Source organism: Helicoverpa zea, chromosome 3, assembly GCF_022581195.2.
Source record: "Helicoverpa zea isolate HzStark_Cry1AcR chromosome 3, ilHelZeax1.1, whole genome shotgun sequence".
Lineage (NCBI taxonomy): Eukaryota > Metazoa > Arthropoda > Insecta > Lepidoptera > Noctuidae > Helicoverpa > Helicoverpa zea.
In genome coordinates, this window is record NC_061454.1 from 823,382 (window position 1) to 843,861 (window position 20,480).

Sequence of the window (20,480 nt, forward strand, 5' to 3'; positions counted from 1 at the left end):
TCTTGATAGTTAGGACTTTTACACAAATGTATATTTAACACATAAATTACTGCTTAGAATTATTATTCAGTTAATTAATTATTATTGTTTTATTTACATTGATTTTATTTTAGATCAGAATTTTAGATAAAAGGTCATAACAGAATTGTTAATCTTTACGTACCTAAGTGTCTACTCAGCTAAATAGACGAAAGGAATTTCAAAGTAGGTAAATATTTTAGTTCATTATTTTATGTTTTTTTTTTTCTACAATACAGTAACCAAGATTTGGACCCATTTATCTAACATGGCTCTATGATCTTTCAAGGTCCTTCCAAGACTTATCCTACTCCTAAAATGAGGACCTTCAAGTCTACCAGCACCCTTGGCAAGGTTCAGTAAATCATGTCGACGGTGACATGAAGCGAATTTAATCACTCCCGGCGTGATTATTATCTCAGTGAGGGGGCGAGCGGTCGATTCTATGTAACAATGAACAATTCATTATCCTTTATAGTTGTTTTAAATAATTTTCAAACTAAAGTCAAATATGTTTATTGAAATTGGACTAATTAAGTTCAGTAGCACTTTTTCACGTCAATTGCATCAAAAAAAAATTTTTGGAGTAGTTTTAAGAATTTTCCCCTTTCACCGCTTTGTAATTGTACCTACTTAGTTGTTACAATTAACGTATAAGAGTTTGTTTGTGTTCTTGATCAGGCTTATCTCAGGTATTAAATTACTGCCGAGTTTCATCAAAATCCATTCAGAAGTACACGGTTTGCAAGCTATAACTAAGTACATAGGTTTACACACTTCTAACCATAACTGGAGAAAAAGGTACAATAAATGATCATTACGAAACAAACCACTACTTTTTACCGTACCACTAAAACCTAGATACAACTGGCTTTAATCCTCCCACATAACATCGTCCATTATCCTGCGCCTACAGTTGCCGTGCGCCCGCGCAGTTGGAGCGCATACATGCGCGCGCGCCGTTCTCACTCCTGCGGGACCGTGTGGTGAATTACAGGTGAGTTTGATATATGAAGTGTTTTCTTTTGTCTTTTTATTTAGATTTGAGGGGGATAGAAAGGGTTATTGTTTATTATGACAAATTAACTTCTTAAATGTTTAGTGGAAACTTGTAAGGTATAGGTATATGTCTTGAAGTTCTAGTCTTAATTGGGGCTAAGGAGACGAGAACTGCATATAGGTTACACACATCGTCTTAAGGATCACTGATAGTGTCAGAAAGGTTAATGAATAATGTTATTACCTATACCCCATCCTGGGGATTTGAGAAACTTAAATTCTTCAACTTCTTATCCGTTAAGCAAGAAAGTCAGTCCTTTTTGCAGTGATGCTAACTGAAAACAGTTCATTGAATTGTTCCCATTGGTTCAAACTCTTACTAAAAACAGTAAAAAAATGAAATTGCTTAAAACAATTCATAAATTATCAAAAAGTGCTACTCAAGTTCCCAACTAAATCGAAGTAAGTGGGTGCCTCTGCAAAATTATTTTCTTTATTTAAGAGCAAGACAAACCTTGCTTTGCTAAAAAAGATGATCACCATTAATGGATACAAAAAGAACAAATAATATATTTATTGTGACTATGGAAGTAACAGCTTTTCAAGAGCACCTACACACTGCCGAATATACTGTCGGTCGATAGTTGGCCTGCTAGTTTGTTGCCAGTTCATTCCAAAAGAAACCGAGAATCCAACCAAACTTTTTATTTGGATGATGATGATCTGATTGTTATAATATGGGCAGAACTGCAAACATTCATCTACATACTGATTTTATGAGTCCGACTCTAATTAGACTTTAGTTTTTTTGGCAAACCAGGTTCTATTTTATTCTGTTAACCCATCCCTCGCCTTCCCTTACAGAAACGAACCCTCAAGATGACGGCGACAAAAAAGCGAACGTCAGACCTGACGAGCTTGGAGCGGTTCAACATGTACTACCGGGAGAAGGAGGTGCCCCTCACTGGAGCGCAGAAGGTCAAGAGGTTCATCTGGAACCCGAAGACCAGGCAGTTCTGCGGGAGGACGGGGGCGAGCTGGTGTGAGTGGCAAATGGAGATCTTAATTAAGTTTTACCACCCTTGACAACATAACACAACCATAACCAGTCGTTAAATAGCTGATGCGACGGAATGGACGCAATTTCACGGCTAATTATGGTTTGATTTATATATGACGATAAGTTACAGTTAAATGATGCATCCCATCCCTAAACTGAAAGATCAGCACTTTAGAAACGTCAACCAAAGTCAGGTCCTAAAACACATGTCCTCATCTCTTTCTACGTATTTTTGCCGAGAAAACTCCTCAAGAACTCATGTTTGTCTGCACAACTATTTACTTCAAAGCTTTCTGTAGATTTATTGTTGTAATGAAACATTAGAGATCAGAGTCATGGTCAAATGAGACGCTTTTATGAAGATTGAGATAATTGATGAAGAATCAATTATCTGACACCAAAGCGTCTCATCTCTTGTGTTCATTCAAAATATATATTGATTTAGGTACTAGTATACAACACACAGGAATGTTGCCCCTAACAAGATTGCTTAAAATTAAGATGTTCAAAGAGTCTTAACTAGAAATGCAGGTGTCGTACTAGTCTAGTTTACCTACCATCCCTTCTACCTTCCCACCATTAAAACATTATGAGTCAACCTCCAAAACTCGGTACATGAATACCGGAGACTTTGCATAAATGGTATAGCACAAAGACGGACTACCGGAAACCGTGACGGCCGTTCATTGGTTCAATGAGATCATTGAAGCATCCTGCGCGCGCGCCGGCCCGCGCGAGTTCTAACTGGCCAGCATGCGGCTAGACCGTGGCCTTTCTCTGTAATCTTGTTAATTTTAGGAGTTTTGTGTGACATATTAAATTAAGCGACAAGACTTTATGGGGTCAGTTGTGTCATGTTTCGGTTGGAACGTGATTGTAGTTAATTGTTATGTCACATGTCAGAATTAATGTATAACATATTAAGATACAGTTTTATATATCGTATGAGATTAATATCGACTTCTTGTGGATGATTTTGTTAATTGTCATTCTAGGATAAATTGATAAACAGTTTTGTAAGCAGAAGAAGTCGATGATCAAGATATAGGTATAGGAATTCTCGTAGGTAATCTTTTTATCGCTAATTTTATTTCGAATGTTTAAACATAGGAACTGAAGTAATTATCAGAGACACACTTAGATAAAGAAAATATCCAAGAAATGCATTTAAACACTACCCAATCCTTGGATTAACACCATCTCCATTTACGACCACCACATGATACATAGGTACATTAATCCAATCAATCATCATTACTACCTACTTTATTTAAAGTTTTTAATTACTAAGTATAAGAATCCATTATAAAATATGCTCTAACCTTTACAATCGTTTCTATTTGTATTATTAATAAAATTAATAAATATATTTATTTACTTTATTACAGCCAAAATAGCCCTCTTCTACTTCATCTTCTACTCCGCGCTGGCTATCCTCGTGGCCATCTGCATGTGGACCTTCCTGCAACTCCTGGACACGCGGCAACCCATGTGGCAGCTGGAGAAGAGCATCATTGGCACCAACCCTGGGCTGGGCTTCAGGCCTATGCCTCCAGAAGTCGCTAGCAGCGTGATCTGGTACAAGGGCAACGATCCTGGGAGCTATAAGTTCTGGGTTAAGGAGTTGTCTAAGTTTTTAGCTGGTGAGTGCATAGAAATGAATAACACAGTCAAATTACAAAGAACCAGAATACTATGAAACTACCATAAGTAACTGTCACGACTACGTAACTTAAGAAATTACAAAAGTTGCCTAACCTATTTTGCTGACTTTTTATAGACAAATTATTTGATAATTAATACGAAGTATGTTTGTTTGTGAGTTAAGCCAACCCAAAGTTAGCAAAACATAGTTTGAGGTTTTTTACATGCCACGACATACCATCTAATGTTTTTGCAGGAAAATAAATTTCTTCAAACATGACTAGTCATAGTTCTTACTTCGATCGCAAAAGCCCTAAACTCTTCCTCTCATTTCAGTATACAAACGCGACGGCAAAAAGGCTGGAGCCAGCCAGAACATCCACAACTGTGACTTCCAGCTCCCAGCCCCCGCTGGCAAGGTCTGTGACGTGGACATCAGCGCCTGGGGCCCCTGCCTCGAAGACAATCACTTTGCTTACCAGAAGTCAACTCCCTGTGTCTTCCTGAAGCTCAATAAGATATTTGGGTGGAAGCCAGCCTTCTATAATAGTTCTGAGCATCTACCAGAAGAAATGCCAACGGATTTGAAGGAGCATATTAAAAATATGACGGCGTATGATAAGAATTATGTAAGTGTTCTTAGTCTCTGTAAATCTGTGATCCAAGTCTGTGGGTGAAGCATAGAGATCCATAATAATCATCATTAATGCTAATGCCAACACATTGATTTTCGCATTTATGTCAAAATTTTTCGTGTATGAACATGACTGTTTATTATTTGTCTTTGTTCAACGAAAGTGATCGATTATCGATCAGTAGATTTTGGGTGACCTAATGCATTCTTGAGCTTACATTTTTTGCACAATCCTACTCAAACTTACTATTTTTTTTTTCACAGCTAAACATGGTGTGGGTCTCCTGCCAGGGTGAGAACCCTGCGGACCGGGAAAACATCGGACCGATCCAGTACATGCCGTACCGTGGCTTCCCAGGATACTACTTCCCGTATACCAACCAGGAAGGCTACCTCAGTCCACTCGTTGCTGTCCATTTGCAGAGGCCTAACAGTAAGTATAATATAAGGTTCAAATAAGAGACTTAGATAGGCCAAAGTTTATCCGCAACACAAACATTTGTTTTAAGAAGTAATTTTCAAAGTAAACAGATGTTTTAAGAAAAAAAACGGAACGTGCAGTAGGTAAAGCTAAATAGAAATAGAAATCATTTATTTGCCAAAAATGTATGTTACAAATATGATGGTATTTTTTATGTTGTCCCAATACATTTCGCCTTACGGCATGCAAATTATTTTCTTTGATAACAACGACAAAAAAATAATTTGCATGCTGCAAGGCGAAATGTATTGTTGTACTTAAGTTAGCATTAATTTTCTATTGATTAATCTTTCATCGCGCCCGTTGTGATGTACAAACATAAATATTTCTGGATGCGAAATTTGAGGTTTAAAGATCGCATTAAATCTTATTAGCAAGTCAGATTTTTACGGTTTTGGGATTTCAAATTATTTATTTAATAGGTAATTGATGCCTATATTTCCAGTAATTCCAAACTGACGCTCTTTGTATTTACAGCGGGAGTCCTCATCAACATAGAATGTCGAGCTTGGGCGAGGAACATCATGTACGATAGACACGAAGCCATGGGCGCAGTGCACATTGAGATCATGATCGAGTAGACCAGGGTTCAATCCCGGTTGTAGCAGACAGTCGAGAGTTTCACTAACGAGTACTATTGGGAAGATATGCAATATCTTTCTGAAGAAAATTTTTGTTACAAGACATTTTAATATTTATTAATAGTTTACTGTTTATGTATATTTTGTGCCATAATAACTGCCAATGTTAAAATGAAACTACAATGCTAGAATACCAAAAAAAGTTGTAAATTGTGAAATAAATATACTATTTATTTATAAAATGGCTGACACTGAGTGATTGTTGATACAAAGAGTGAGACTATTTGTAATTTATTTTAAAAATAAATGTAGATACCGTATTTTTTTCTATTTATTTTTTATGTAGATACAGATTTTTACGTCCTATTTTTGAACCTTAGCTGCATTAAAAAATTAAAACACTTTTTAATTCTGTAGGGAAAAAAAAACAATTGCCACTTAGCAACATACTTACCACCAGTAACCATTTGTAAGTGTTATCGAGGCAACCATTATATCCGACTACGGGAAGTAGCTACACCACACACATGAAATTAGTTTGATTAGGAAGAGAAATCGCGGGAATTACATCAATCTTAATTTTAATTGGTAAATAAAACAATGATAGACAGACATACGTCACAATCTATTTAAGTACTCATTTACAAAAATAACTTCACACAATCTAATTGTTTAATATTAAGAGGTAAGTACAATGTTTGTTCCTTTTATCCTTTCATCTTAAATACACATTAATACACATAATGATATTAAAAACTGATTTGTAAAATATATCAAAATATGCATTGACTTAGCTTCTGCTATGAATAGACTTATGTTTATAAATATAACTAGCAAATGGCTAATTCGTTTGAACTTTTTAAAAAATTACTTTACTTATATGTTTTCTTTTATGTATTGGTCACAATAATATAAAAATAGTATAATAAAATTGATCTAGATGACATTAATTTAGTATGTATTTTGCTACCTTGTATACGTATAAGACACATTAAGTAATTAGTGCTAATTGGGGGAGTGTTAATCCGTGTTGAGAAGTCGACTGGAGAGATACTAAAACAACAAAGATTCAGTGTTTTATGTAGGTAAGTACTATCAAGAATCTATGTATATTGAAATGAATGCAAAGACGATGAAATAGTAATTATAACAAAATCTTTAATTAAGTACAAACATTTAGATCCTTCACACACTGCAAACTACCGACCCGATGGTTGTTTCAATCCACAGATATGCCTATCGTTGGTTGAATCAATGACATAAATGAAGGCAGTAGTAAAAATACTTGTCGAGAACTAGTAATCCTACTAAGACTCCTCAACACTCCTCCCTCCCCACAAATTGGTCCATTTCAGTCGATCATAATCTCAAGATGAGTAGATCCGAGGCGCTCCTTCAGACTCTCGGTGTACACGATATTACGCGCCCACGCACGGCAACGGATGTTTATTATTTGATGCACTGAAATTATAAAACTTGGATTTAAATACAGGAGTAATATCTGATGATAGACTTTAAAATTCCTTCAATAATACTTTTTCAACTTTACAGACATTGAAGTCGAGGAACTAACTCACTTGATATTTGGACATAATTCGAGTTCAAAAATCCTTAATTCCTCTTTAGATCCTTTACCAAATGTGAAAGTAACTCTGTCTGTTTGTCGCGAAATAAAATAATCTAGAGTTTGAGCAATTCTTATGGGTGTGGTGGAATCGCAAGGAACAGCAATATCTTATCATGTCCTATATGATTTTAACAGGTGTTAAAATAAATATGTATGTACTCCAAAATATTTCTACTTACATGTAGGATTCAAAAGCTGCACAGCGACCAGCGGGCTCAGATAGCCAGGAGTGTTGTCATACGGGAAGTACGTCTCCGGCAGGCCAGGGTACGGGTAATACCGGAGAGGACCGAGAGCCTCCACGTCAGCTGGCCTCTCGCCCATGCATGACACCCATACTTTGCGACGCTGGAATAGTCATAATTAAGATTCTATTATTTCTCTGTATGTATGTAAATAACTAATATATCACCCGTATAGTAGCTAAAATATAGTCTTGTCAAATCTACGCTCGTCCTTATAATCACTTAGAAATACTCCATCAGTGGCGTTTGTTAGTAGGTATGATTGGTGGATGGCAAATAAGCTGCGTCATTATCACTTTGTAATTTTGCTGGTACCTATATTATGTGTGCTTTTCTGTTAAGGTTTCCTCTCTTTTTGTCTGGCAAATAATGTTTTGTAACTAATTTAACAAATGTTGTGCTGGCCCTTTATATTATAATATCCAATTCCAGCAAAAATACAATTAAAATATAATTAGAATGAAGTAATTCTAAAATGCTTACTTGCTTAGCAGTCGCGTTGACAATATAGTTCTTTATGTCAGGCGGCATATCAGGGGGTAAGTCGCCGGGATCATCGTAGAAGTCGGGGTTCCAGTCATATAACTGAAACAAAAGCAAAACCATCATGACATGACGTGTTTTTAAATCCTCAGAGTGTCTCCAACGACGTGTTTCGGAAGGCCTTTTCGTTTGGTGGGTCCCATCTGCCAGAAGGTGGAAGTCAAAAGCCAGAAATTCTGACGCCTCGCCATGGGGTATCGGGTTGCCAAAGGAACTGGATGAATATCAGATAGGCAGTCGCTCCATGTAAAACCCTGGTACCTAGCGACATACGGATCATACTGCGGAATTAGACCCCAATATGGTTTTGGAAAAGGCAACGCAGAACATATACTCTACAAATATACGTTCTGCATAGTGTAAAAAAACTCACCCTATTCAGCTTAATAATCAAACAGGGAGTTTTGTTAGCATATCCGAAGTTGTTCTCGCTGGAGCAGGGCCCGAAGCTGCTGGTGTCGAAGGCGCACACCTGAGCTCGTGGTGGCTTCACGTCGCCGCACTCCAGCTGGTTGTCACCTTGGTTGGGGAGTAGCGTTCTGTTGTTGTAAGCTGGAAGAGGTTACAAGTTTGGCTTTTTAACCTCATTAACAAAATATACACCTAATTTAAAACCGCCATCTGAAGGCACTGGTATTATAAAATTGTAGCTTTGGTTGAACGTGCTCATTGTCAGGGAAGCTATAGGCTACTTTTTATCTGATGCGTAAAGTAGTTCTTTTGAGACGCGCATGAAACTTTTGGTAGTAGTTCTTAAGATTTATGTAGAAGAAGCAAACAAACAGACTCTATAGCAACTTTATAATATCAAGTACAGAAGAACGAAAACTATTATTTTCTACATTAAGAAGGAAAATACAACTTACGTGCAAGAAACTCGTTGATATTGTCAACATACTTCTTGACTTGTGTCTCGTTGTCAGCGTGATACCAGATCAGCGCCCCCTCCTCAAACAGCAGTGGCCGGTGACCCATACCGGGGTTAGCACCTGGAACACCATCATACAGTGTGATTAATAACTGAAAAAGGGTGAACGAATGCCACATCCACTTCTTAATAAGGTCACTTCCACAGATCTAGTGCAGGATCGACATTTACATACTCTCCGATACACGGGTGTATCAATCTTTGACTTTCAGACTACGGGCTGTTTTGTGAAAGTTTCAAAGAGGGTTTAAAACCCAACAATGTCGGCCTGACCCGTGATTCTAACCCGAGAGTCCGTACACAGCAGTCGCTATGCCATTATTAGACCAACGACGCATTTATACAGTAACCGAACTACTCAGAAATACTGCGGTGAAATGATTACCCTGTCGACATACGGTCATACAATTTTTATGAGCCTTCCATCTATTTTTAACTCAAAGAAACTGATGAAACATTTATTGAAATTTTGCAAACAGAAACCTTGACCCCATTCTGTGAAAAGATCTTAAAATATTTAAATTGGTAACGTTTGATAGATGCGTCGGAGTTCATAAAATAAACATCCTCGATTTGAATATTTTTCTTAGCGATGTTATAGACTGTAGACTTTGTACTTTTGGATACGTTACACGATATTTTTGATCAACTTGATAGTATTCAGCCCACGGAAGAAATAGAATAAGATTTACAAAGAGATACAGAAGAAATGAGTTTGAGATCATTCATCATTTGCCTAGTCCTTTCCCAACTATATTGGATCTATTGGGATAACTATATTCCGCTTCCAGTTTAATCGCATGCAGTTGAGTACCAGTGTTTTACAAGGAGCGACTGGTTATCTGACCTCCTGAGTTTGAGATTATTGACATATCTAAAGTTATTCTCACTGGAGCAGCTGGTCCAATTCTGATTGTATCGTAATTGCTTTCACATTCAACAGCAGGACCAAATTACACGAAACTTGGTACATGCAATTCTAAATACACCATAAGCTACCTTGTGCCTTAGGGTTATGGCTTATAATTGCGCAAAACTGTTAGTCATTAGATGTCTTACCAATAATGGAGTCAGCGAGCGTGAAGTAGGGGATCTTGTCGTCCATGGTGGCCATCAGGCCGCACATGCAGATGGAGAAGAAGATGATGATGCAGATGTACATCACCAGGTAGATCAGGCCTATCACTCCTGGAAACATAAAGGGAGAAGAGTTTTAGAGAAGTATGCCGCAGATTGGTTGCTATAGTATAGTTATCGGCATGAATCTTGAGCTCTGACCTACATCTGCGCAGAACCGATTTATTAGGAAAGAACCAATCCCGAGTGACAGCTATGCGCGATGCACTGCGGGCCAATCACCGCTTTAGCCCGCCCCACGCCTCACTTCATACCACAAAAGGGACCCAATAAATTACTTTTATGCGCAGTTGAAGGTCAGAGCTCGAGATTCGTGCCGATAACTATTATACACTTAAGACCAAGCTTATAGGTTCAATTTTGTAAACGGCATTGACAACCAGAAGGGAGAATGTATTTTTTTAAATAGCGTTATACTTAGCACTTTTGATTAAAGCACTACTCTACTTATGCAGATAGTTGTGTTTCCAAAGAAAAGACATGGCGTACCAACAATCTTTTAATGATTTCATCAACAGAAATAAATTAGAATCCCTTATTGATTTCGAAATGGACCCACGAGTAACAGCTACTAATTTGCATATATTGTTTAACCAGGTTCAGTTTGATCTGTTTATTAAGAGCCCATACGCACAGTCAACACTATATGATTGTACATTATCACATTATTACTCTCTATAAGGACGCGTAATAGAGTGCTAAGTGGCCAGTACCGAACATAGTATATGAATAGTTGTTTTTTATTTATTGTTGTAAAATACAATTGTACCTACTTAGTCATTACATAATCCTAATATGTGTATATTAAGCTACTTAAATTATAATTTGTGAGGATATATGGATGTATCTATGCATTTTGTTTTTGTGAGTGTGTATTTTAATATTTTTCTATGAAGAAGAAGAATTCGTATCCATACTTTTACCTACATTTATGAATCATAGCAAACTGTTGGTAGTGTGTTAAATGAAGTGAGTCTAAAGCTTTTAAGAAGCAGACGTCACGCGATGGAAAGCCATAAACTTGTAACGTTTTGTAACGGAAATATATTTTACTGCTCAATACGTGTTCTACTGAAATACTGGCTTTAAATAGGATACAAGTTCATGCCAATAGCTTTTTTGGTAGACAAGAACAACCCCATTCTACCTCAGTGGAACATTAGACTTCTAATTTATCAGGGGTACCAGATAGGAAACAACAATTTCAACTTCTCCGATTGTGCGCGTATGGTTCCAGGTCAGGCAACTATTAATTTGTATTAATTTTCTAATCACATTAAATTTTGGACACTAATGTCTGAGAAGGATAATTAAATTTTTATTAAGCCTTGAGCAAGCATTCCTTCTCTGTATGAGAAGTTTCACGTGCACTGCAGTGGGACAGGAAAAGGGTTGATGACCAGTTGACGACATTATCCATCCTTTAAAAAGAATCCGACAAGTTACTTGAGAGAGACGTCAAACGACTCCGACGATACAAATCTTTCGCATAACAATCTAAAATTATGACGTCTAAATTCTTCAGAGCTTTTAGCACAAAAAAAAAAAACATCAAACAAAATCCATTTTACATACAGCCGTTTACGTAAAACGTAAAACATTTCCCGCCAAAGCATAACCGCGAAATGTAACAAAGCGCCAAGATGGCCGCCGTAATGGCCGAAATAGCTCGAACAACGCAAACCGGTCACGGACTGTTTATGTTTGTGTGTTTGTACGTTTCTACGTCACGGGGTGTAGGGATGTCAGGGATATGGTGTACCTGGATGTTAAAGACATGAGAATTATCGATATGGTACAAAATAATAACCATATCGAGTCACTAGGTAGGAAGGATCTATGGGGCACCAATACGCTGATATCTTTCGGGCCACTAGTTTCTTGAACTGTCTTAAGGCATTATTAACTTCCGAGTTAAAACTTCTGGTCTAAGTAATCAATAATGAATATAAAAGATATAGGTTTAATATTTTACCAATTTATTTCTCATGAAAATAGTTTCGCTCTTATTCGAAACTAACAAAATTGGCGCCGCCTAGTTACAATAAGAGGTTACTTTGAACACGGATCGTAATAATTAGTTTACAATGTTTACATTTGCGTTCGGAAATCGCTCGTAAATCTGAAAGTCTACACTACACGAGCGAAGCGGCTGGTATCTACTAAAGCCGCGTACTGAGGTAGCTACGGCGCCTTCAAATTGGATGCAAAGAGCCGCGTTGTAACCGCAATAATCAACCTTTGAAGCATTACAATAAGGGTGCCTTTTAATTAGCCGCAAAGTGCCCCGCGGTCTTTTTTGCAGCCTTGCGGTAACGTCCGCACCACGGCTCAAGTCCTATAGATACGAAAGAATTACCAGGGCCCTGGTACATACAGGGCTTAAAAAGGAACATGATGCTAGCCTACAGCGGGAGGGTCATTTGATGATTTCCCATTTAAAAAAAAAATACGGCTCTAGTATCTATGCCATTGCCTAGTTTTATTACTACATGCCAAAATGTATAAGTCCATAACTTTCTAAGAGACATGGCTCTATTTCTAAGCTAATTTAAAAGCTTCATTAAAGCCCTTTTGGTCTCATGTTCTACTTATTTAAAGAAACCTAGCTGGTCTAGGCTAGGCAGCCCTAAATACCTGTGCTTACAAAGCGTCAATACGGCGGGCGGCGTTCCGGAATTCGCGGAACACATACGGGGCGGAAAATACCATGAACTAGTGGGTTTTTCCATTTGTCGCTAAGTAAACTGTTCTATTACTGTATGTTGAGGGTGACAAGATAATGATGTAGTTCTTTTAACTTTAACTCAACAAGTTTTTCGTTATATTGATAATGCAGTTCAGAAGTACCTACCTGATTTTCAGTATTGTTTTTAGCTTTTACAATTTTCAAATAGGTACATAGATAGCATAGTTTAGATTTTTTTCTAAACTTCAGAAAAATGTAGTAAAAAGGAAATGCGACATACTTAAATTTTTCAAATGTTGAGGTTACCATAAACAAAACAAATCTACTATCTTCTAGTTAACCCCTCTGCTCGACAAGGTTTTGACATATGACTTTACCGTTGATTCGGCGGGATATTTTGAATCGCGACATGGAACTCAAAAATTTGTACTAACTTTCAACACATAAATTCTAAGTCCGTAATGCCTGATCAGAAGTATTTTAACTATAACTTTAGAGCTCACTTATTTGACAACAACGTGCGAAGGTCAAATGGGGTCAGTTAATTCAGAAATAGATAATAATTACGGTGTTTCTAAGTCTATCGAAAAGTTAGGCATTTCAAATTTGGTGAAAACTTACCAATAAATAATCGCATCACTTTCTCAAACACAACACAAACGTCATATTTATAACATTTTCAATCCGTTGCAATACATTTCGTGCACTTATTTATGATTCATAACTAAAAAATCAGCACATAAAATACACAATAAAAATGAACAATTTACAAGATCAAAGTCAAGTAGAGTTTGGAACAGAGTACATTTTTTTTTTTCAATCAGCGGTGTGCATTCGATACCTAAATCGGATGTTTATTATAAATAATCGAATACCAATTTTATATATATTTTTTAATAGAAACTTATTTCAATTTTATTTCTTAATTTTAAATTATAGGTTCAATTTGTTTTTGTTGTGAAGAAAAAATATTAAAGTTTTATGAAAGTTTTTAGCATAGGTAAAATTTTTATACTGGGTGTCCCATAAGTCCTTTGAATTTTAAATTTCGAATAAAATTCAGATGGCGCGCCGGAATGGCGCGCGGGGTGCGGGGATAGCATCAACGGTCTTTCAGGAAAGTTTTATCGGAGCAGACCGTGGTTTTTGTGTGCGTGAGTCACAACAATGATTCGGCCACCATTGCGCGGCGTAAAGGACATTGGGCGAGATGTTTGAATGTTGGTCTACTCCCCCTCTAGTAATGAGTCATACATCATTTGAAAGGTCTTTTTAAGCGTTACATTTTGTACTTACATACTACTTACCAATTCTTAGTACTTTAGATGTTAGAACATGTTTAAGGTTTTTTATCGATAGTTAGTTTCAAGTCCTTAGATTCCTTCTCTAGTAATTAATTATATATCACTGGAAAGGCCTTTTTAAATCGAACATTTCGTACTTAAATACCTCTAACAAATTGTCAGTACCTAAGAAGCTACAGTAGATTTTAGACATAGTTATTATTTCACTAAACATGGTCCAACTCCCTAAATACTAACAAATGACAATCGCCGCCGTACAAGAAAATACTTTATATAACATAAGCTTTCTATTGATGTATTACTTAATGCTAGAGGAGAGGTAGATCAAAACGCTCACTGTCCTTTGGTGGCGAAAAAAAATTGCTTCATTCCTCTAGGCATCGACTTAATATTTTTGATCCTAATGATCCCGCAGGACTTCTGAGGATTTGAGGCGGATGACGGGGAGTAGCGACCCCGCGCTTCTTTATAGCTTGTCGGTCAAAAATAATCTTTCTTGTTCTACTAGTCAATGCAATTTATTTGATACCCGTATTGACAGATTTGTGAAAAGAAAAATAAGTCAGCGGCGGCCATCTTTCTTCCATCTTGGACCAGCTTTCGATGAACAGCGAGTAGCAGTTCCGACTACCTATTTGCCCTTTCAAACAATAAAATCGTCATAAAATTTTGCGATAACTACACCTAACTACAGCTCTCGTCAAATAGCTTTGCCGCTCAGTTAAAAAGTCGGAAGTAACGAACCGCCATTAAGTTTGGCAGGACTACAGGAATTCTGTACATAAAACACCCGAAAAAATAAATAAGTCTTCAAAATTTGCGGTCTTCAGAAATCCTAAAAACCGAAAAAAAAAATATTCCGGCTACAACGTATTTTCTACCACTGATTTTCTAGCATTTTTTCAAAATATATAAAGTCATTTTACTTTTCCTAATTTATTTTCAGATTATAGATTACAAAAGTGCAATTTAGTAATATTATAATATCAAATAATATAAAATTATTAAATCGATTCTTTATTTTAACGAATCGGATCATTCGATGCAAAACTTCTATCACCGTCGCCATCTTGTCTATGCGTCTTCAAATTTAAAAAAACAACAAATGTAAACAAACATGGCGAGTTCGATCAGATTTCCCGGTAATTACGATTGGATTTTCAAAAGGTATATTACTAAAGGGATGCTAAATATGAAAGGTTTGAATGCGTCAAAATAGTTTAAATTTATTTAGTTATTTTATTTAGTACTCACAAATACGGTTTGATTGGAAAGAAAATAAATATGAGCGTAAATAATTAGGAAAGTGTATGACTCATTCGCAGACCCCGATTGGGGTCTAAACCGAGCTTACGGTGACATTGATGTTCAGACCCCAATCGGGGTCCGCTACGGATTTGACGGTTAAAAAAGCTATTTAAGAAAATAAACTGGAATCTAGGAATAGTCGAATAAAAAACGGAATAACACTAACCTAGTTTATGCACACTCAAATCATCATAAAAGTGTTATCTCCTAATGAAATTACAAATTCGTAGTAACTTTTACAAACATATACATGAAATGCTCGGTTTCCTCAATACTATATACTGTATTAACAAGAGGGAACGTAAAGCTTACACTGCATAAACTTGGGAATATTACGAGCTCACGTATTGACGAATATCTAAGTAAGTATACTGATAATACAAAGCTGAAGAGTTTGTTTGATTGAACGCGCTAATTTCAGGAACTACTGGACCTATATCTATGAAAAATTCTGTCAGTGTAAGATAGTCCATTCAAGAAAGGCTAATTTTTATCCGGGTGCGGAAAGCAGTTCCCTCGGAAAGCACGTGTAATCTAGAGGAACCACTAGTATTCCTTATTCCAGTCATAGTTTCTAAAGCCGATTGTAACGAACCATTAATTACAATTTATTTCCCCTGCTTCTACTGTGAAAGACCATCGAAGCCTTATACCCGGAAAACCGGATAAAACCGATCTCCAGCAGTCATCCTGACCTCTACCAGTATAACATACACACATACAAACTAGTATATTCCAGTATATACAACTACATATACATACACATGTATATAGAGGCACATACTGTTGCCGAGGCCGGTAGATATTTGCGGAGTGGTTTACGACGTGACGCGGTATGACGATTGATGGCTGATCGTGAATTATTCGTTACTGGTAAACCATTAGATTACCGTACTTTAGATAAGTGCTGTCTTGAAGTGGATGCAAATGTATTGTATTCTTGGGATGAGCTAACGTTGAGTGGTCAAATAAGTTTAGATAGTTTAATGGTGAAAGCACTATCAGACACGCCGAACTTCAAAAAAGAAAGGAAAGGAAGTCAGGGAAGGGCCTGAAAGCATTGTTTCTGTTTCTTTTTTATACCTGTCATATGAAACTGTTAGTCTGAATTTAATTCTTTAGAGAGGTTTGCCCTTCAACGGGTTCTTTAGTCTAATATAACATAAGGCTTATATAACATAAGGCATAGTCTAATATAACAAGATTTATAAACTTGCAGTCTAATCGATAAGGGGCTACCTAATAAGATTCGATTTTGATGAATTAGGTAACGTTTATTTGTTACATCTTTATGTCCAAATCGAATGGTACACGAAGCTACAAAATGAGCGGCAGTTACCTGAAAGTTACCTCTAAATTTTAATTAAAAAAATAACTCAAGTATAAAAGAGTAGTGTAGTGAAGGCTTGCGTGTTACACTGCCGTTCACAATTACAGACTCAGCTGATAGTATTATTGTTTGTATGTACAGTACTTTCTAGGGAACCTAGTAGTGCTAATTAATTGTAGTTAACAAGTTTGTAATCCCTTCCTGTTTGTTTTGTCACGTCGTTTCATTTTATTAAAGTAAGGTTAATGTGATGTGTTTCTTGTTTTCAACATAAGAAAATTCTCCTAACCGCAAAACCAAAACATTATTAAGAGATCTTTTTTTCAAGTGGTAAATCATCAGATGACCCCTTCTCGCTATAGATACAGCCTAAGGGAGTGTCAGATTTTTAGTAACTAAAATACACGGTGTTCCTTCCAGAGCCTTTTGCGTGCCAGGGGCTTTAACCGTTCAGAACAATCCCGCAGCCCACATCATAAAAAGACCAAAAGTTCAAAAGAAAGAATCGTGAATCGCGAAGTGAGCAATGCTTTTCAGTACATCTTCTCTTTACAAGAAGGTATAGAAACATAAATACTCTGATGACGATAAAAAGCAACATTACCCTGATTCCGGAGTTCTGGAAATTCGTAGCTTATGATGGGGATAAAATCTAAAATAACCCGCCAACGTGATTCATGGGATTACTCTGTGTGCTGCAGTTGGTTAGGTACTTTATACACGAGGTTACTGTTTACCTAACTATACAGAATTCCATAAGATGTATAAGGAACAATATTAGCGAATTACCATTTTCTAGAGAAATAATTTGAGTAGGTACCTTATTGTACCTATTTCTATTGTGTCATGAACTGGACAGAAATTAAGTGACTAGTATGCTGCAAAGGGATTTCTTCTACATATTGCCCAACTACATGAAACATGCACCTCCAAGGTTTACGACTATTGGAATAGAAACAGTGGTAGGTAACCCGTACTTTACCTATCAGTCTAATTAATGACTCTAATCTCCTCCGTTTTAGGGGGGATGGAAATATTGAACTTTTGATGATGAAATTAAGTATACCAGAGATCGGAACAACAGTACTGTCTTTCCCACAGCCAACTTAAAGCAACGTTTTGAAAAAGAAAAATATTTGGTTAGATATATGGTAGGAATTCTCACGCGTAAGATACCGTGTGCAAGTAACACAAACTATTTGTCTTAAAAAGATTTCTGATAATATCAAGATTATTATCTTAATAAAAGTTACAACTATCCAGTATTTGTACTAGAAATAAAATAAATAAACAGGTCAGTATTAAATTTATGTATAACACGAGTGTTCGCTGATCTGAAGTCAGGCAACCTTCGCAAATGTTTACACTGGATTTAAAATATAAAATGGAGCTGGAAATATAACTTTTACTAGTTTAGTTATGGGTTTCTCGTATACTTATGTGAAATGTGAAGAAAAGAAAGTTGAACTAGGTACATAATATATTATGTTGTACCTAATACTTATTGCATTTTACGAAGCGTTAAGTTTTTTTTTTATGTACTTGATCCCTGACAAAAGTATCAGCAATAAAACCTTCTTAATTCTACTAACATTAATAGCGCAGTACTTTTAAGTATCTAAAAGTTTTATGAAGGCCTACTGTATTATTTTTTCAATTTAAGTAAGTTATATCACCCGGACCTAGAAATTATTCCGAGCTCATGCTCTACTGCTTATACCACCTGTTGCACTGCTAACTCGCTAACGCCTGATTTGAGACATTTTCATAAGTAAAAAGTTTTTGAAAACTTTTGAAACTATTCGAAAAAGTACTATTTATACAAGGTTTTATTTTTTCTACTAATTTAAAAAACATAAAGACCAAATAGTTTCCTATATAGTAGAAAGTTTAAATCACATTACAAAACCAAAAAAAAACCGTTCCATTCGAAATTCAAACAAGCACCACTCACCCCATCGATGCGGCGTTCGTCCCAAGAAGGTTCGTTCCTCCGGGTTCCAGATGCCATACTGGATTCTTTGCAGAAAGGGCCGCTGTGGTGGTCTTCGGCAGTAGTTGACCACGCCGTTGGGCTTGTCGGCGCCCATCGTATCTGCGAGGCCGGAGAACACTGACGCTGGGTAAGCGAAGCTAGGTAAAGTGAATGTTCGCGAGTTTTCTGCCTATGTGCGTGTTTGCTCTGAGAGGATTGCTTTGGTGAAAGTTGGTGAGTTTAAAATATTCGGAATAATTGAATTCATTTAATGAATAATTTATATACTTTTAGCTACCTTAATCTGTGTGTGAAAGCCTAAACTTTATCTAAAAAGTTTATTCCCTTATAAATGTTTGAAATAAAGTTTATTCTTTCATTTTGAGGACGACAACTACATAAGATTTACGATTGCTAGGGAGCAATGTAAAAGGAGTAGTATAAAATTAATAGGAGCTCACAAGTGTGACAAAGTCAGCTTGAAACAATATGCTTTCAATAAATTCTCTCACAGAAACACTTTTAAAAAGTAACCCACTTAAATGCTCCCTTAACTAATATACAAATTGCCTCTTCTCAACCACCACCTTATCTATGATCGTAATCTTCCGCCCAAATCTGCTTGAAACCAGCACGCCGCCCGCCCAACACCCCAGCGCCCCCTCGCGGCCAAGCCTGTACAAACTAATGTAGTAAGTGGTGACAAGCGGTATAATGTATAGTTTTGTATAAGTGTATAGTACTTGTATACTTGTCAAGGCAACAGGTGTGGGCTTAATGGAAAAAACTTAATTGGTATTGAGATGTTATTTTTAAATGGTAAGTTACTGAGGAGAGCGAATGGCCGAGTAACAGTCGCTTCGATTAACCTACCATGGGGTTAAACAACGCTTGTCGCGTTTGGTCTGTTGATGGGTGACCATCATACATAGGCGTAGCCACACTGGGGCAAGCTGGGGCACTTGCCCCATCCTGGGCCCTGGCTCTGACCTATAAGGTGTCAGATTAAACAATGTTTTTTTTACTAACTCTAACTAACAACATCAACAACCATATGTACTATCCGTAAGTTATTGCACAAAAAAATTGTCGACTTTGAAAAGAGCGCGATCAAAACATACACGCTCGAGTTCCAGAACGTGCGCGGTGCGCGCGTCATTTGAAAGCGAGCCGTATTCCCTAAATGAATAGTTGCTATGTGGCGTAGCGAGCCGAGCCGTCCATCTAATCCAAAAAATAATGCATTGGAGGAGATGGAACTGGTAGATGTGATCAAAATTTCGGTAATGCAATTTTATCCTAGTGTAAAAACCGCGTACGACCTGTACAATAGAACGATCGTTTAGCACAGTGGTTCTTAACCGGTGGTCCGCGGACTGCTGGTGGTCCCTGGAGGCATTCCGAGTGTCCGCGAAGCTTAGCTGCGCGACGTTACTATACGTTAAGTTAAGTACGTTTGGGCTGAATTTTACGTAATATTTGGTTTAAGTCCGATAAAAATTTCGCGCCCACTTCGCTCGCGTATTCAGAAAGTATTATGCCCTTATTTTTGCATTTGTCAACAAACAAAAAGTTAAGTACGTTTGGGCTAAATTTTACGTAATATTTGGTTTAAGTCCGAAAAAAATTTCGCGCTCGCTTCGCTCGCGTATTCAGAAACTATATGCCCTTACTTTTGGCTTTTGTCCTGTGTGTGATTGTTTATTTTCTGTACCTGAAAATATAAACCTCTCAAATTAAGAGATTAACAAGTTTGAGTACATACAAAAAGTCGGAGGGCCCCCGCCCTCCCCCGGGGGATAGGTTGACTGCTGCCCCACCCTGAGCCCAAAGCTGGCTACGCCCATGCCATCATATCAAAATGGATCAAGAAATCATTTGTGTTGCGAAGGCGACAGTGGTTACTGGTAATCAGAGGCCAGAAAGTTTAACAACTAGTTTTCACATCAGGCTGCCCAGATACCTGGGTCGAGGAGG

The 20,480-nt window shown here is 37.1% G+C and overlaps 2 protein-coding genes across 2 annotated transcripts; one reads left to right on the forward strand and one right to left on the reverse strand.

The window, feature by feature from the left end:
• The first annotated feature begins 938 nt into the window (after window positions 1–938).
• Window positions 939–5,737, forward strand: LOC124645989 (sodium/potassium-transporting ATPase subunit beta-2-like). The gene is made up of 6 exons (XM_047185987.1): window positions 939–1,015; window positions 1,882–2,059; window positions 3,466–3,720; window positions 4,058–4,350; window positions 4,620–4,788; window positions 5,314–5,737. The coding sequence occupies exons 2-6, from the start codon at window positions 1,897–1,899 to the stop codon at window positions 5,415–5,417; spliced, it is 984 nt and encodes a 327-aa protein (XP_047041943.1). The 5' UTR covers window positions 939–1,015; window positions 1,882–1,896; the 3' UTR covers window positions 5,418–5,737.
• A 286-nt stretch (window positions 5,738–6,023) lies between these two features.
• Window positions 6,024–18,663, reverse strand: LOC124645972 (sodium/potassium-transporting ATPase subunit beta-2-like). The gene is made up of 7 exons (XM_047185970.1): window positions 18,483–18,663; window positions 9,820–9,948; window positions 8,699–8,821; window positions 8,206–8,384; window positions 7,773–7,874; window positions 7,224–7,392; window positions 6,024–6,878 (listed from the first exon to the last, which is right to left on the reverse strand). The coding sequence occupies exons 1-7, from the start codon at window positions 18,616–18,618 to the stop codon at window positions 6,769–6,771; spliced, it is 948 nt and encodes a 315-aa protein (XP_047041926.1). The 5' UTR covers window positions 18,619–18,663; the 3' UTR covers window positions 6,024–6,768.
• Window positions 18,664–20,480: the final 1,817 nt, after the last annotated feature.

Coding starts and splice junctions, on each gene's coding strand:
- LOC124645989 (XM_047185987.1), top strand. CDS start 1,897: ATGACGGCGACAAAAAAGCGAACGTCAGACCTGACGAGCTTGGAGCGG. Junction 3,721..4,057: donor GTTGTCTAAGTTTTTAGCTG/GTGAGTGCATAG, acceptor CTCTCATTTCAG/TATACAAACGCGACGGCAAA. Junction 4,351..4,619: donor CGGCGTATGATAAGAATTAT/GTAAGTGTTCTT, acceptor TTTTTTTCACAG/CTAAACATGGTGTGGGTCTC.
- LOC124645972 (XM_047185970.1), bottom strand. CDS start 18,618: ATGGGCGCCGACAAGCCCAACGGCGTGGTCAACTACTGCCGAAGACCA. Junction 8,822..9,819: donor GCTCGCTGACTCCATTATTG/GTAAGACATCTA, acceptor ATGGTGTTCCAG/GTGCTAACCCCGGTATGGGT. Junction 7,393..7,772: donor TCAACGCGACTGCTAAGCAA/GTAAGCATTTTA, acceptor TGACTATTCCAG/CGTCGCAAAGTATGGGTGTC.